The sequence below is a fragment of the Cupressus sempervirens genome, chromosome 3 (assembly GCF_028749045.1).
Source record: "Cupressus sempervirens isolate cs-2001-9-10 chromosome 3, ASM2874904v1, whole genome shotgun sequence".
NCBI classification, from domain to species: Eukaryota; Viridiplantae; Streptophyta; class Pinopsida; order Cupressales; family Cupressaceae; genus Cupressus; species Cupressus sempervirens.
In genome coordinates this window covers 322,621,948-322,641,126 of record NC_143120.1, presented here as the reverse complement: position 1 = coordinate 322,641,126, position 19,179 = coordinate 322,621,948, and the positions used below count along the sequence as shown (strand labels likewise).

At 36.1% G+C, this 19,179-nt stretch overlaps 1 protein-coding gene across 7 annotated transcripts in view; it reads left to right on the top strand.

The window, feature by feature from the left end:
- The window catches only part of LOC149566296 (TLC ATP/ADP transporter), a 174,571-nt gene that overhangs the window by 16,803 nt on the left and 138,589 nt on the right, over window positions 1-19,179 (top strand). For 3 of the 7 annotated variants that reach the window (XM_089819701.1, XM_089819700.1, XM_089819699.1), the window contains exon 2: window positions 1,395-1,559. In XM_089819701.1, coding sequence (XP_089675827.1) covers window positions 1,395-1,559 — 165 coding nt within the window. Of the gene's footprint in view, window positions 1-1,394; window positions 1,560-19,179 lie in introns of those variants that run through there. The other 4 variants (XM_089819702.1, XM_089819704.1, XM_089819705.1 and 1 more) reach the window with 3 other exon arrangements.

Sequence of the window (19,179 nt, the reverse complement as noted above, 5' to 3'; positions counted from 1 at the left end):
AGTCCATCTTGACTTATTCCTGCAAGAGATTAGTACGCATGCCATTTATCAAAACATATATCCATCTCAATAACTCATAGAAAGCATTCAATGCACAGATAGATTAGTCCTTGCTCACGACATATGGCTATAGGAATCTGCCCCATAAAAGTTTTAAAGGAAGAAAGTATTCAAAATATCAATATATACACACATGATTCCATTATTACATATAAGTTCTAACTTTAGCATTATATTTATGAAACCATATGATGTCTTCAAAACCATAGCAGAGCATGGTAATTATAGGTTTATACAGAGTATATAATAAAAAGTCTTTGAACTTAAAAAGGAAAAGACCTTTCAAATGACCATAAAACCCAATAAAACTATAATATTTTATAGCCCCATCAATAACTACCAGATCATTTCCTTCTACACATATCTTTCAATGATCAATACACCTTTATAATAGCAATCACTTATCAAAAGCAATTTGAGAGATACTCCAACCTGTAGCATCACACAATCATCAGAACCAGTGTAATACTTCTAATCCTTAACTCAATGTCATGCTTCTAATTCATCTTAATATGACATCATGACAATATCATGTCTCAGTCACCATCTTTCAATTCCAACCATGATCATCAGCTTAATAGCAGCATCTTTAACACAATGATGTGATAGTCCAGGTATGCTGGGCATAACATTTGAGGGTATCTCCAATATCTATAAGATCCCGTAGCTTCGATAGCCACCATATCTACCATTTTTCCTTGTATATCTGATATTTTTTGTTTAAGAGCATTCTGTTTTTTATGAATTTTTCTTGTTTCCTTGCTAGACTCTTGTGCACATCGGCTGAGTGATTCAATCGTAAAGGTGGATCTTTTCTTCTATCCCTTAGCACCTTATTTACCACTGTTTCTATGACTACGGTTACAATCTTGTTTCCTTTCCTTATCTTTTTAGTGATGTTTCTTTTGAATATCTTATTTCATATTTAATATTAATAATTGCTTTTCAGATTACATATTATTTTCTAAGTCATGAGCATTTAAACGATTACAAAAAGGCTAAGACTGGGATAGTTGTTTTCGGTGCTATTTCTGTTAAGATAAATGTGTTGAATATTCTTAAGGATGAGCTATTGGTGACAAATTCTAAATTTTGCAGTCTTCAGCAGTATAACCTTTTTAACAGTATGTTGTATTCCCATGTCATGTTTAATATATCTTCAAAAGATCAATTTTTTATTACATGTACAATGACAATCCTTCATTGCTCGCTGAATAGCTTTTTAGACGCACAAAACATAAAATGCAGCTCCATGGAAATTGATGCAAGCTCCCTAATTTTAGTATGTTAATCCACATGTGTTAATCGCTCGATTTGTTTTGTTCTATGTGCAGCTTTTAAGTGCATACTTTGTTGTTCTGCCTTTGAGAGACGAAGGTGCAATCTCTTTAGGTTTGGGTAGTTTACCTGGTCTTTTCATGGCATCTCTAGCACTCACTTTCATTGCTGCCCCGGCTTCAACATATATTTTTTCTTCACCTCATCTTTCAAAAGGCAAGGTATTTTTCTCAGCAAACTTTTCCAATTTTGATATTACAAGTATATGCTTGTAGAATAATCAATTGCAATAGATGGATGGAAATGTTTCCAAGAGGTATTCGTTTTCATTCTCTATGTGGTGTGCTTTCATAATTTTCATTTTATCCACTTTATATACTATTGGATTTTGATAAACAAAACCTTGTTTAATTTTTTAATTTTAAGGAATCGTCAATGTGCCATATAGAGGAATGTAATAAGACTTTGTGCCAGTTTCAATTGTATTTGCAATGCATATGCTTTTCCACTAAGTTTTGTAGTAAACAAACACAATCCCTGGAACTATTTACCTAATGACCACAGATATGCTGCTTTATGATTGAAGGCCATATGACATATTATTTAAACATATCTACACATACATATGCATTTAATGCTTTATCTATGCAGGCTATAATTGCTTTATTTTGTTTTGCCAGGAATATGAGGGTTGTCTCTTTCTATCATTTGTTCTGATAGTTTCTGTTAAATGGTTGTTGTGAAAGAATAAAATGTATTAATGTGGAATGCGAAAGTGCATCAATGTACATTAGCAAACAAGAGTATTAAAAGAACTCCAAAAATGCTAAAATGAACTTGAAGTGGTGAACCTGAAACTTGTAAGAGCTGCAGTCAGGTAAAAGAAGTAATTACGTGAAAGGAAAACCTCTCAATGAATTTCTTGATACAGCACTGGTAAGGCATACATTCCTGTAGTTACGGCTCTGAGTGATGGGAACTAAGTGGAACCCCGTGGAAACAAGAAGCTACCCTCTAACGTCTAATGTGTATATAAGAGGATTAGGGTACTTTGTTAGCACCTCGCAAAGAGGGGCTTTGTCTCATGGACTGAGCTCTTCACCCTATGTGATATTGTTGAGGGCTCTTTGACACTTCTGATGCCAAAACAGAAAATATTAGGGTGAGCATGTCTAAACTGTATGAAAGAGGATTGGGCTACTTTGTCAGCACCTCAAAAATAGGGGCATTGTTTCATGATTCATCAACCTATCTCCACTGTGACCAATTTTGTTGGTAATATTCAGGATAGATAATGGTGCCAGTACAATCTGCAAGCAATGCTTACAATAAAAATCCATCTAGGTCTAAATATATAGATTTTGGCATGGAAACCGCAACTGCAGAAATACTTAATGTCTGAATTTTTTCAATAGTAAGAAGTACAATTTAATACTTTGAGAAGAACCTGTCCAATTTAAGGTATATTCATTTTGCATTCGTAGACTGAAAAGCTATTGTTGATGAAACACAAACCTTGTAGAGGAGAATGTAATAGAATCATTTTAGAAAGGTATGACATATAGTATATATAGAGGGATCCAATTGTCTAGCTTGCTTAGATAATAATGCATGTTCCAACATATCTCTTGCATTAATTTTTCTTTATATACTTCTATTAGTGGAATATTTGTGGCTAAACCTTGCAATCATTGTGACCATGACTCAATATCTAACATATCTGTTGACATCCATTACTTTTAGGTTAGAATAAGTTGATACTGAAATCTAAGTAGGAAAAACTAATCTACAATTGATATAAGCTTCACAGAGGAGCGAAATAGGTCAATGGGGCCTTAAACTGCAATTGATTACAACAGGAATGTGAGCTAAAACTGAGGTCCAATGCATGAAAAATATATAGAGCTGTAACATCCATTTGTATAATTTTCTGAAACTAACACAGGTGGAATAGCAACAGAACTTGTAATATTAATGCTGATTACAACTACCAAGCTGGGAACCTCACAAAAATATATAATAACTCCAAGTTACTCAAATGTGATTCGGAAGCATTATGGAAGCAACAACACTACTGATTTTAACTATTTTTTGTGTGGAAAAATGATTAAAATACTGATATACAACCTGGAAACAAGTTTTTAGGGTCACAACTTTCCCAAATCAACTCACAAGTAATTAAATGATGAGATTATGCAATATGGCTGCTGGTTGGGTGTTCCAAATGATTTTCCAATGCTCCCAAAGTCAGGTTGAGCACTTATATGTCTGGACTCTGAATAACCTTTTGATGACTGGTCCAACACCTTACATGATTGATGTAACCCCCCAAAATGCTCATACAACAGTAGATGACTGCGGGAAGGCCAGAAATGAATGTTGGTGACTGGGAAACATTAACATAATCTTCACCATTAATCACCATTCAGCAATATTTTTCATTTATCTACTTCTACTTCTACTTAAAAGTTAAACATGAAATAAAATCTAATCTAAATGAGGAATTAAAGAAGTCATGCAATATTAAACATGAAATAAAATCTAAAGTAAGTGAGGAATTGAAGAAGCCATGCAATATTAAAGATGAAATAAAATCTAATCTAAGTGAGGAATTAAAGAAGCCATGCGATATTTCAAATCAACATTAAGTAATCCACCATGAAGAGCAACAATGTATCATCAATTATTTTGATAGCATAATGGCAACAATTTCATCAAGTCCCCTCTCCTACTCTACCTCCTTTCTAATGAATCTAAAATCTGACTCTTTACAAATGAAGGGGCCTTGGTTTTTTATAGTTGTACAATTACAATGAAGGGCCAAAATCAATTCAAGACCAAGGGCCAAGATTTACCCATCACAAACCCTAATTAAGGTTTCCACACTATTATCCAATTACATGAAGACACTGTCTTGTGGTCCAATAAGAAAATCACAATGCTTTTGAGAGCCAATGAGAAAATTGTACACTTGGCATAATACTATTGAGTGTGCTTGAACATGTGTAACTATAATTTTCTGATTTGTAGAAGACTAGTAGGTGCCATCTCAACCTTCGTATCTTGTAGACTTGATAAATCCTTTGGTGATGAGAAAAAATCTATTTATACTCAACATTATCAAGCCTTCGATTGTGATGGCATATTCCCAAATTGCTTCATCTTCTCAAATTTTCTTCATCCCTGTCCTTGGAAATTTTCTCTTTGCTATGATTTGTGCTTGCTTGTACTTAAATACTTGAATCATGAACTTCTTGAAGTGATGAAGTCCTTCATGTATCTTGGATCCTTCAAAGCGAACTTGGATTTTCGGAGGAAATTGAAATTGATAATTAATTTTCTCTGATTTTTCTAGTAGGCTTGCAAACTTTTTTTCCTCCATTATGATCTTCATCTTCGAATTTGCACTTTGGTAACCTGAACGTCCTTCTCGAAATCCTCGAGCTGGAGCTTGTAGCATCCACTTATTCTTTGAGCATCTCCTTGCTGGAAAATTTGAACTTGGTGTTGTCATCATCTCTTCACTCACCTAGCTTCTCCTTCTTAGGAGTTTACCTTGCAAACCAACAGATAAAAAGTGCATTAAGCTCACAAAATAATGCAAATGAAAGATATTCAAATGCCTTCATAAAAATCAACATTGAATTAAAGAGGCAAAATGGATCTTCTTAAGTTGAAGATTAAATTTCTCATCCTTGTTACAATCCTAGGCTCTGATTTTATTGGTAAAATGTTCTTAGCCTTGCAACTTGAAGTGGACTCACTAAAAATCTGGAAAATAAGTAAGTTCTTTAATGAACATCATGCCTAGATTTCACCGTTTTACTGCATCTATCTTTGATTTTTGGAATAATTTTTCCTTTGAATGCTCAAATTTGATGTCTTTTGAAGCTTTAAATTGTTGATAAGGATGTAGTTGTTGCCTCAACAGTATAATTTATCTTCTCTTCAATGTAAACATGTCTTAGGGGGATGATTCTCTGCCTTAAATGAGGAAATTGCTGCCTTAAAAAGATGAAGTCATTGCCTTATGGAAAGAAATCTTTGCCTTTTATCAGAGGTCATTTAATTTGCATCTAATGTTGAGAATGAACTTTTACGTCCCTCTTTTTGTAGGTGATTAGCCATTTGAAAGTTCATGTCTTGTTGAGAAGGCCGATTTGCTCCAATAACACTTTATTTAGTCACCTTTTCTCCATTGTAATGCAGGCCAAAATGGTAAGGATGCAATTGGTTGTTTTGTTGATTATCTCACACCTTTGCCCTTTCCCATCGCCACTCTTCACTTCTGGGTGGACTTTAAGCATCTTAGAGGATTATCAATCCTTGGGGGATGGTGGAATCTGCCATCTTTATTTTACTCAAACTCACTTCTTGTTCTTCATGTCAATACACTATCCTCCTCATCGTTTTCCTTCCTTATTTCATGTGAATATGGTGACAATAGGAAATTTTCAAGCTACATCTATCCAAGTTGCAATTTGACAATGTTATAGGATTTTGATTCCTTTTCTTTCCATTCTTTCCAACTTATAGACAAGGTGGAATTGAAGGGCCTTTGAGGATTTTCAATCATTCCTTTCACTTTCTCCAATTGGCCCTCAATCCTTTAATTCTTCATCCTTTCACTTATTCAAACTCAAAATTGTCCCGTCCCCTACAAGGCGAAAAGTAGAGGTATCCAAGGATTTTGAATCCCTTGTTTTTCATTTTCTCCAATTCAGTTTTATCCCTCCTCTGAGTTTGCCTAATTGTGATTGTGATTGTCATTTTTTAATCATGTTATTCTTTCATCCCTTTTGGTCATCATTTTGACTTCGATTATGGATCAGTTCTTGTATTTTCCTCTCCGCCTTGAATTATAGCTTGGATTGTTAATGATTTGGGATGGAAATTTTTCTATTTACTATTTAGAGGATTAGGAATCCGGAAGGGGTAGCAGATTTCGCCCACTCATGTGGGTTCCTATCCATTGCTTTTACTCACTCCCAAAATCACATTACCCCCTTCAACTAATATCCAATGTTTTCCATTCAGTTGGAATTGGGAGTGTTTATATTGGATTCATGCGTTGATTTTAATAATTTCTCTGTCAGATTTTCACTTTTCTCCTTGACATTAGACCTCCAAACTATGCCAAAATTTCCCCTAATCATCTTGAGGACTTTCTCATAGGCAGAATTGAGAGGTAGGCTAGGATTTTGAGTAGTAGAGTGAATGCGGAATTTTGGGGTGCTAGAGGGTTTTGGAATCCTCAACGGCAGGCAGATTCTGCCTTGTCTAGAGGATTATCTCTTATGCAACTCACTGCCCCATACTTAGCCATTTTGCACTTCAAATGTATCTCAAAGTGAATTGCAAAAAAGGGTGTTCATTTGTTGGTTGCACTTTGCTAACCAACACCTTCACCTATCCTTGCTTACTCAATCCTAAGAACATGACTGATTTCCCCGTTTTGCTTCATCCAACTTTTCCTAAGGCTATGAGACTTGAAATAGCCACCAAGAATACCTAGGACCACTACTCCTACCTCCAAAGCAGAGGGGGTCCCCATTTGCAATGGAGTGGTGGTGTGATAAGATAAGATAAGTTTATCAGTGTCCAACTAGAGACCAACCAGGGTCTAAGGGACTGGAAACAATACAAAAAGACAAAACGCTAGCAGGGGGGAAGCACCAAAAGGTGTTTGTAGAAAAAGCAAGAAAGCAAAAGAACATAAAATAAAAATGTTAAGTACTCCTCACAGACGAGAAGTAATCCAAAATTGAAGGGTACAATCTAGAGTGACGAGGTGCCCTATGTCGCCATCCATGAAGACTGTTGGAGGGAGGGTGTTGCTGTTGAATGTGACATTACAGGGTCTCACAGATCTGGTGTGACTCGAAGTAGTGTAGAGAGACCGCTTCGTCCCTTGAGCAAGGGCTACAAAAGTAAAGAATGAGGTGACAAGCTGCTCAAGAGTCTGTTCCAATGGGAACTGAAGCTGAAGAGTAGAGTCTCGAAGCCGCAAGGTCTGTTGAAGAAAAAGTGCTAGACACCGCTGGTCGGTGTAACCAAGGAATGAGGAAATGGAACTGCATTCCTTGAATAAGCAGTATAACCTCCCTCTGACCTTGTAATAGATGGGGCAATGGAAAGTAAAATGTTTCTCAGTCTCAACCTTGCCAAAGGGGAAAAGGCATCAGATCTTGTTATCTCTGTTGATTTGGTGGTCTGTCTATATATGTAGGTGGTTAGAGCCTACTCTAAAGGATCCTAAGGAAATGCGAAGGGCATGATTCCATCGATGGGTAAGATACCAAGGGTGACTAATGATCCCATCCCAGATATCAAGAAAGTGCTCAGCATAGAAGGCTATCCTCGGGTGGGGCCCTCCTAGAGGGTTGCTCCAAGTCATCAAAATATATTGTTTGTAGATGTTGAGTCAAACATGCCCATTCAGCTCCTGCTAAGATGGAAGTAGGTGAGCGGGGGCGTCCAACTAGAAATGGAAGGGGAGGCGTTCGATTGTGATACCGACCGAGCCAAGGAGGGCTGAGACCTGAGAGAACCAACAATGAGACATGCTGCTAGAATCAGACCCTGCAATCCTCTCTGATGAGCAATAAGCTAAGTAGGGATATCTGTGGTGACCCTCTACAGAGTCAGCAAAGCTTTGGAGGTGGTGAAGAAACCAAACCAAATAAAAAGTAGTTCCCAATTTGAAAGGGTGAGCCTCAAACTCCACCAAAACGATGCTATGGGGTGTGGACCGATGACATCTAAGAATACGACGAAGAAAGAGAGTCTAAACCCTCTCAATAGAAGCCCAGTTAGACTCCAAAAGGGAGGGACCCCACACAATAGAGCCATAGAGGATAGTCGGTCTGACCAAAGAGTCCAAAAGAAACATCTTGGTTGTGGTGTCTTGGAAATGGTGGCAGAAACATTGTCTCTCGAGCATAGCAAGGGAGCCAAGCCCTTTACTAACTCGAGGCTACATAGCAAGTCTCAAACTAAACCGAGGCCCAGAGAACTTGACCCCTAGATAAGTATATGAAGATGTGATCTCGATCTCACTACCCTGGAACTGAAAATGGAGATGTGAGGCCTTCAAACAATTGAAAACCATAACTCGGGTCTTCCCCAGGTTAACCACTAACTGTTGTGAGTTATAGAAGGAGGCAAGCCCGTCTAGAAGTCTTTGAAGCCCTTTGGGGGAAGAAAACTTCACAACAAGATGTATCTTAATGTCCAAGCAATAAGTGAAGTAAAGCTTATTAATCTTCCAGTTGACATCCAAGACAAACTTACAATCAACAAATCACTAGTGGTATAGATAATGCTTGTACTCTTGAAAGAGAGGTCACAAGTTCGAATCCCATGGGGGGTAGGGTATGTACGCCTCGTTTGTAGCGCCAAGCGCCTCTCGAAAAAGAGTACGAGGTAGTCCCATATCACTGTCACCATATGTAAACCCAAAAACTATGGCATAGTGTCGTGGACTATAAAACCCACTTACTCACTTACTTACTTACTTACAATGATTGATTCACAATTTCCTTCATTTAACTAAAAATATTCAAGGAAACCATTAAACTAATTGAAATAAATATTAAATTAAGTGAGAAATGGAGGAAACCATGCTATACTCCAAAAGTTAACAAGTACACACCATGCAAAGACAACAATGAATAGAGACTGGTTGTGGCAATATATTGGCAACAATTTCTCCCATAATCTCCCTTACAAATGAGAGGAACAAGCCTTATAGGGAGATCAATTACAATGAATGACCAAGATAGATTTGAAATCAATGACCTAGATAGATCAAATAAAGCTTTAATTGGGGTTATTATAACTACCACTAACAAGCATTAAATGCTGTCCAATCAAAATTTGGGCTTACAAAAATCTCCCTTTAGAAGATAATTTCTGTTGCCTTTTACTCTTTTTGCAAATTCAACGAACCTAGACACAATATCTTTATGCTCTTCCATTGGTGGCACTCAACACATTTTGGACCTTCCACTTAGCAACATCTAACTTAGTTGTACATGTCGCAAGAGTCTTCTCCCAATTAGGTGCATTGTCTTGACAGGTTATGATGAAGGAATGATGCAACACCTCTTATATGTTTCCTCTTGATGATGTTGGCATTCTTGAAATAGATGGTATGCATCTTTTCTTTTAGTATTTCCATGTCCATGTTTTTTCCTTTCCTTTCACCAAACTAAAATATAACCCTCACTACTCAGAGAATTTCATTTTGGATCATTTGGATTGTTTCCTTTAGCCATTGGCAAGTAGACTTCACCTTTTCAAGGGTGTCTCGCTTTAAAGGTGATGCACACAACCATGCATTGAGATCAATCATCTCATTTTCTTTTATCACCTTGCCCTTTTCCAACATAGTCCTAGGAACCTCCCTCATTGCTTGTGTTAATATATTCAAGGTCCTAGATTATGGGGGAGTTGAATCAATAATCACCAAATTTGAACTCAAATCACAACTTATCAAACTGGTTAACCAAGAGTGAACTTGTCATCTATTCATTCATGCACCCATTCATGTTAACTTGCAAAACTTAATCATTAAGCAATAGATAAAACTTCCACACAAGTAACATAGTAACACAAATTCTTATCGTGGAAACCCTTAGAGCATATTACCACAGTGGGAATCGATACCCACAAGTATTTTGCACTCTTCTGAAAGGCACCTGGTTAAGAGCTTAGCATTGTTAGGAGGTTGCAATAATGTTTGATGAAGAATAAGCCCTATTAGGAGTCACCAATCAAGGGATTTACCTCTAGCCCTATTAGGAGCTTTAGCTTGTTAGGTGTAACCTTATGAAAGGATTTTGTAAGTCAAATTAATGAGGCACCCGGTTAAAAGATTTAACTTTAGAACCTGCTAAAGATCCTTTTCACCCAGTTAAAAGTGACCTTGTTAGAGGCTTTTAACTTGTTAATTTGGTAGGATTAACCAAGAAAATTGATCTAGAAATAACACTTCACAATTGTTTGTATAGATCCTTTTTAGTTCACCATCTGCATCTCCTTGCAGACATTTAACTGCCAGCTTGATTGCACAACCCTTGTCAACCACAACTTTGCACCTACACTTGCAAATAATTCTCTGCCATATACATATACTTTTCATCATTAGGTAACCCTAACCCAAAATATGTTACCCAGGGAAATCCAACATTTGACCTAAATGTGTTACACAACCCTAATCCATCATTAGTTGTTACCACACTATCAACATCTTCCATCAAGCATGGATCTAACATCACACATTTGTCCTTTTCACTCTTTCCAATGAACAAACATAGTTCCAAGAAACTCTATTACAATCTTCAATATGCAACCAATCCACAAATGCTTTGCTTCCATCACATCATCAACCATCTCAACAACTTGAAAGATCTACTAGAATGACATATGTGTTGCTGGTTCAAGTTCAAACTTTAAACATTCAATCGATCTAAAACGTGCCTTCCCACAAACCAAAACAATCATAACCCTGACATGGATCTAATAACTTAGTAAACTTTATAAATCCTGGTTATCATCACTTGAAACAACATAAATATGATAAACCAATCAAATCATTCACTGATTGTCATAAACTGACCAACCCAATAAGATTGTTTCGTTTCAATCATTCATAACTCATTCAATACTTATGTGTAGTGCATGAAATCACAAACATAGCAACTAGAGATATCCCTGACTCTCCTATACCAATTACACACTTACTCACACAAATCAACCACACACTTGGTTTTTCAGCTGCAAAATAAAAACTTAACCCTTGATAAGCAGATCAACACAAAATATCAAGTTGATATCAATAAAAATACATTAACTGATTTAGTCAATATAAAAATTGTGCTGCAAGACATCATCAAACTCTCTTATCAACTCTTTAAGACATCTGCATTAGTTGTGCCAACAATCTCCCCCTTTGGCATTGATGGCAAAACCAAACAATACCAACAACAATAATAGATACAAAAATGATTGAATATTCCCCCTATGTTTGATTCATCTTCTGATCTGTTCTTCTTGACATTGTGCCCCCTGGGAATAAAGTCTTCTTGATCATCTGTTTTGTCCATTATGCTCTCTTTAGATCTAATATTTTGTACTTCTCCCCCTCTGACAATAATGCCAAAGGTGCTTCCCTCATTTTTGAGAACACCTTCATACTTTGAATCTCCAATAAACTTTTCGACAAACCATCAAACTACTTACTTCTACCGAAGAAGTAGTCTGCATTAAATCAATCCATAGAAAGATAAACATTATGTCCAGTGGATTGATGCAACCATTGCATCTTAGTTTGGACTTAGAAGGGGAATGACCCCTACCTTACCTCTCAGATACTCAAAAGCATCCTTAGGTAATGACTTAGTGAATATATTTGCCACTTGCTCCTTTGATGTCACATAATCCATTCTCACTTCCTTCTCCTGTACCTTTTCCCTTTGAATATGATATTTAACTGCATTATGCTTTGTCTTAGGATGTTGTACTAGATTCTTAGATATATTAATAGCACTTGTGTTATCACAATATGTGGTAGCTGGTTCAATAACCTTCTCATTTATACCTTCCAAGACATGCTTGATCCAAATAGCTTGTGAACAATTATTCGAGGCAACAACATACTCAACTTCAGCTATTGATAGAGAAATACAATTCAGTTTCAGATTGATCTGAGAAACTAACCTTCCTCCAAGAAAGAATGCACCACCACTTGTACTCTTCCCATCTTCAACATTTCTTGCCCAATCTTGGAGTATCTTCCTTAGACAATTTACAACGTGCGACCATAGGTGTACCAATTGGGTTTGAATCTTCCATGCCTAAAGTCTTCAACACTTCCTTGACATATTTGGACTGATAAATAAAAATTCCATCTTCCATTTGCATTACCTATAGTCCAATAAAGAATTTTATCTCTCCAATCATGGACTTCTTAACCTTTTTCATCTATTTAGCAAAATCTGTCCTCATGTCATCATCCCTCCAAATAAAATGCCATCTACAAACACTTCAACAATTAACAATCTGTTACCTTCCAACTTTAGATACACATCGTTATCTTTGTACCATCTTAAAATGCACACTTGCCTTTTAAGACCTTTTAACACCCGTTTCATAGTGACTTCTTGGACCATGGATGGATCTGTGCTCGATGCGCTCTTTCTCTAGTTTTCTTCCACCTTTTCCCGAATCTTTCTGCATTCCTCCCTAGCTTTCTATGGCCTACCCTTCCTTTCTCTAGGAACAGGCCGACCCCAACTGAACTAGAAGAGGTTGACCCCAGGGCGACCTCTTCCCTAGTGATTGCGAGGCTTGGGACCTGAAAGGTCTCAGGATTTCAAATTGTTAACTCTTGCTCTTGAGTCAGCCTATATTGTTTTCCTGCCCGAAAATTAGTATATAAGGAGACTTGGAGGCTTCATTTTACACATTACACTTTCATGATAGTAGCACTTAAACTTTGCATTCAAGGAGTTCAAGCATTCAAGGCATTCAATCATTTCAAGCAAAGGAGATTTCATCAACATTGAAAGATTCTTTGTGAACGTTTCCTCTTTAAGATCTAGCATATTGTTGGCCATTAAGGGAGGAGATCTACATTGAGACATTCATCATCTTCTTCATTGATGTACATTTACATCCATGGCTCTATGATTTGGTTACAGTGGATCTATTGCAACTTGTGGAGATATCCTACATTTACATACCCAATTCAACATCTACAACATACAGCAAGGCAAAATCTTCATAGACAAGGATTTTTACAAGCAAGTTGAAAATTTACATTTATCTTGTTTCAGTCATTTACATTTACATTTCTCAAGTCAAGGTTGATTCCTCAATCTATGGCTTTACCAAGGCAAGCCTTCATCCACCAAACAACAAAAATCTTTACTTTATGTAAGCGGGAGCAAGACAGCAAAATTATGATTGCAGATCTGAAAATAACTTTCCGAGAGCTTTTCGGAAAACCTGGGTGTACTATGTTATAGTGCCCTAGGAAAACAGTGAACTCGTGGGAATTGTTCTGAAATAGTTACAGCCAGGTCGATTTGTTCTCTGCTCCTCAAGCGAGAAATCAATTTCTGGGTTTTTTTGGATTTTTCATTCTGTTAATGGAGCTGTAGTCAGATTTTTAGGTGCAAATCCCGATCCACACTTTCAGAGCTAAAACACAAATTCTTCTACACATTTCAAGGTGAGTCTTCTATCTTTCATTTCGATTCACAATATCAGCTTAGAGCTGTATTTTAATTGTGCTGATTGTATACACTTTACATCTAGATTTACATTCCTTAATCAATTAGTGCAATTTTGCATACACATTATCACACACAAGCCAAGGAGCGTATTTCCTTATATTGTATTCCTTTTCACAATTCAAATTCAATATTGGCATCCCTTTCCTTTTGGGCCTTGCTATTCTAATTTGGATTCAGTGAGGAATTATATTTGGGGATTATCTCTTTCCCTATACACACATATTTGAATGACCTAGTGCCCGAAAAGTGGGGGCCTACATCCTATTAAAGCGCTTTCATTTTTCCACTAAACAATCTTCACTTGTCCTTTTAAAATCAATCTTCACTATGTATGAATGTAACCTTTCATATCATGCTGTCGGAGCTTTCTTCAAGCCATATAAAGCTTTCTTCAACTTGCAAACCATTTCTTCATCCTTTGATAGAGTAAACCCATCCAGTTGCTCTATGTAGATGTTTTCTTTCAATACACCATTTAGAAAAGCAGATTTCCTATCCATCTAGTAAACTTTGAATTTCTTGTAGCTAGCATATGCCATTAACATCCTTATACCTTCAACTCTAGCCACGGGTGCAAAAGTTTCACTATAATCCAAACATTTTTCTTGAGCATGACCTTTACACACCAATCTTGCTTTGTTTTTAACTACTTTGCCATCCATATTCAATTGTTTTTTTGAAGACCCATTTTGTACCAATCACATTCTTGTTCTCTAGTTTGGGCACCAAAGTCCAAGTATCATTATTGATGATCTGATCAAGCTCACCTTCCATAGATTTAACTCAAACATCACTCTTCAAGGCTTCATTCACTAATCAAGGTTCCATCCCAAAAATCAAACATTAATTTTTTTAATTTTCCTTGTTTGCACATTTTCATTCTCATCTCCAATAATCTAATTAGCAGAATGATTCAATGTCACATACCTGGGCAATACCGGTTCGGTAATTTGTTCTTCATTCACTGTTGTACCTCTACATTTTCATCATTGTTCTGCACAATAATTTCTTGCACTTCTGGTTGATTAAATATCATATGTTGATCTGTCTCTGTTTCCTGCTTGTTTTAATTGTCATTCACTTGTCATGTATTTGTAATGTTATCAACTTTTACATTGGCACTTTCAATCATCTTGTTAGTTCTCTTGTTTGAACATTTATATGCCTTACTTTTGGTAGAATAGCCTAGCAAAATTCCGTCATTACTTTTTGCATCAAACTTTCTAGCAAAATCATCTCTCTTGCTAGAACATTTGCTTCCAAAGACTTTGAAATAATTTACACTAGGAGTATGACCATACCACAATTCAAAAGGTTTCTTACCAGTTCTGATCTTGACTTGTACCAGGTTCAAAGTATAGTTGCAGTAGTTATAGCTTCTCTCCAAAAGTTATTTGCAACATTTCCTTGCAACATCAAGTAATTGCTTTATTTCCTCCTTTCTGCTATACAATTCTGTTGAGGAGTCCTCGGAGCTGACATTTGTCTATTGATTCTATTATTGTTACAATAGTCAACTAATTCCAAAGATGTGTACTCACCATCTCTATTAGATCTTAAGCATTTTAGGTTCTTTCCACTTTCCTTTTCAACTAAAACAATTTTGAACTTTTCCCTCAAGAAAGTAACCCACATCATTTTGGAATAGGCATCACAAAAGGCATGGAATACTTATCACCATAATGACTTCTAGTTCTCATTGAACCACAAAGATTTGTATGTAGCAAAGCTAAGATGTCCTCAAATGAAAAAGTTTTGCTATTGAAAGTAGTACTTGTCAAGTTACCCAATTGGCAATCTTTGCACATAACATTCTTTGTTTTATCTAAAGCAAGTATTTCTCTAACATTATTAGTCTTGCTTATCTTAATCGAATTGTCAAAGTTGACATGGCAACACCTTCTATGTCATAGCCAACTATCCTGAATGTTTGCAACCAAACAACAATTAACAATAGTAATCAAATGGAATTAGTTAGCTCTTGTTATCTCCCGGTAGCAATAAACTCTCCTGAGTTTCCTAGAATTCTGCACATACCTCCTTTTTACTCTAAACGGTATCCTTTGTCATCCAGTTGACCAGCAATGAGAAAATTATGCTAAGAACTTCAACAAAATTGGCATGATCAACATTACTCTTTGCATTCAAAGAAATAGATCTTTTACCTTTGACCATATAGGGAGTATTGTTGCCAAATTTCACAACACCACCATCAAACTCTTCAAGATTGATAAACTTGCTTCTATCACTAGTCGTGTGATGTGAACAATCACTTATCAATCACCCATTCATGACTAGGTTCTACGTGAGAAACAAGAGCTTTCTCACCATTAGTATTGTTTTTTTTCACTACAACAAAGACAACTTCTTCACCATCATTGCCATCAGATTCATCATCGTCAACTTCTTCCTCATCAACCGTGTAACCCCCCCTTTTCTCAGGCCTTAGCTAACAATTATCATAACATTGACATAGTTACTTTCCATATTCATGATCACGAGAAGGCAATTATAACAACTATTTTGCATGTTCATTTGAAAGAGATTAACGATTATAATCATTTTAACTGAAATATCTTAACTAACAACTGAAGATGTATTCAATCAACAAATATGATAAATATAATTGTCATCAGAACCAACCGTTACTTAATGATAAGAGAGACCTTTTCTACTAATAAAGAAACGTATCTTTCATAATCACATGAAGATAATTTTACAACTACTTTACATATTCAGATGGAAGACAATCAACAACTATAATTGAAATAACTGTTATTAGATGATATTTGAATGCAGATCATTGTTTTGTCTTGTGCAAGTCTTGGCACTGGTGGAGAGGAGAAGCTTTGCTACAGGCTTAACGTCCCAACCACGGACCCTAAAGTATCTCCACATAATCTCTGCTGAGAAGGGCCCTCCTTGTGTTGGGATTAGGCTTGGGACACCATTGTTCAACCACTGAGCATCCTGATGTTAAAGCTTCAACCCACCGCTCGACTAGACAACCAGGCCTATACAATGGGCTGCCATGAGCTGATACGGATTTTAAACATCTTTAAGAAAATAAGAGGCCGCTGTGCTAGTGACAATAAGATTGATGAGTGGCCGATGTTTGATATTGGTCCACCCATCCATGATGATGAAGCATCCACCACTCATCTATGTTTGTCTCATATCCTCCATTGAAATGCTTACTTTTGAATACTCTTTATCAAGAACAATGGCCCTTAGTTTTGTCTCCCCAAGTAATAGAAATGCGGGACCAACATCATGAATATCTTTGTACATGTTTTTACAATATGAGGAGTGCGACACATATAACAGTATACCATGAGCAAAAAGAAGCCTACCAATACACTCATTTTCTCTTTTGTTTTTATATAAAATAAATGATGTAGGAGAATCCTTAGTGTAAGGGAAATCTTGCATCACTCAATAATATTATCTGGTTTGTCTTGTCAATAAAGGCTATTTCGGTGTAGAGTTTCTATCTCTGGAAGTGTACAATTTTTAGTAAGTTAGTCGTTTGAGCTCAAAATGCTCTAATTTCTTCCTTGAATGTTCACTATGGATATATCAGTCTGCTAGTAAAGTTTTATTACCAGGTCAAGTCTAGTTTTTTCAGTATTGGTAGTAGGGTACAAAAACATTGAGCTCAGTTTTGAAGGCTTTAGAGGTGCCAAAAAGGGGTCAAACCTCGGCTGACTAGAGCTTTCATAAGTTAACCACTATAGAGGAATTTGTACCATTTCTGGAATAGAGTTGTAGTAGTCAATCAGAGCAATTGACAATGAGTTATGGTCTCCGGAAGTTGTGCTACCCGAAATTGAAGAAAAAAAATTTCATTTTTGAGTTCTGAAACTTGTTGGGGCCGATTCTAATGTAATAAAATATGATTAATGATGTTTTAGGGATAGTCCACCTTAAAGTTTAGTGTTAAAATTTCTAGAACCTTCTTAGGCTATAAAAAATTGCCTATATAAAGAAGGCCAGTATGGTTGTCTAGACAGTTCTGGGGATGTATATGGTGGCTCTGGTTTGCACAATATTGTAAAGAAAATGCCCATGTGGCTTTGCATGTCATAATTCTGAATATTATAATTCTATTTTATTGGTGATAATAAGAAGCCAATTTCTTGTTCTTGCAAATTGCTCTTATTTCTCTATTCTAGTTGTGTGTGTCTGTGTTAATAAAGGTAGTACCCTTGATAATAAATGAACAACATTTGTTTGTGTTGATATATGTAGCATTGGTCAGACTCAAGAATCACGTTAAGTGCATGCACATAATACGTGTGCCAAATCAGAATTATCATTCTCGGAACAATCCTTGCATCTAATCTAACCTCATATAAGTTGTGTTTACCAAATTTGTAATTCTGGATTATCTCTTAGATCAAGTATATGATCTGTCATTCAAACTGATCAAAGTTATGACTATTTACATCTTCAATATATAGGAAATGGATTGAGTATATAATCTTTCAGAATGAAGGTCTTAAATAGAATTTAGTTAGTGCATAATCTCACCTGGTTAGGATCGAGTCTATTAAGACATGTCATCGTGAACCATTGTGACTAATCATTAGGAGATATATTATGAACAGTCATGACCGCTCATGATCTTGCGCTTAATAACACTATAAATATAGAACGAGGAAGAGATAAGCATCAAAATACATAAATGCATTATTCTCTTCAGATCGGCAATTTCAGAGATCAAGTTAGATACATTCAGAATTAACATATAGTCTACAATATAATTGTAATTCAGAGCCACACTTATCTGATTATCATCTGCAAAGTAATCTAGATATTAGTATACCACAAATCTTCAAATAGCCATTACATTACTAGTCTGATCATAGGTTCGATTCACATTCATGTGGTATCAGAGCCTTGTTAAGGAAGATCCAAAATCAAACTTGAGAAATCGGATTACTTACCTTCATAGTATAGTCACATTCCGTTCTTCAAAAATGACAATCATGATCAGATTTGAGGATCACCTTGAAGATGCTAACAACTTCACAAGAAGGAAGCTAAGATTCAGGGTGATATTAAAGGAGAATAAATTGGATTTATATGTAAAAGACAAAAGGACAGAATCTGAGAATGAACCAGAAAAATCTAAATGGATTGAAAACAATGAAAAGGTCATGAAATTAATAGTAGATACAATTAGGGACCACATAGTACCTATATTGGCAAAACAAGAAACTGTATACCTTATGCTCAAATCCCTTGAGAGTACATTAACATAGGCAAAAATCTTGCACTAAAAAGAAAAATGAATCACATAAGCATGAATAAAGGAGAATCCATCATTGCATTCTTGATGAGAATAACTGAACTAAGGGACAATTGTCATCTGTTGGATATGAAATTGATAGCAAAGAATTATCCCTAATAGCTTTAGGTGGCCTACCAAAATCTTGGGAGTCATTTGTACAAGGTATAAGTGCAAGACCTAAACTTCCTAAATTGGATAGGGTAAGATTTGACTACCTTCAAGAAGAAGCTAGACAAATGTCAA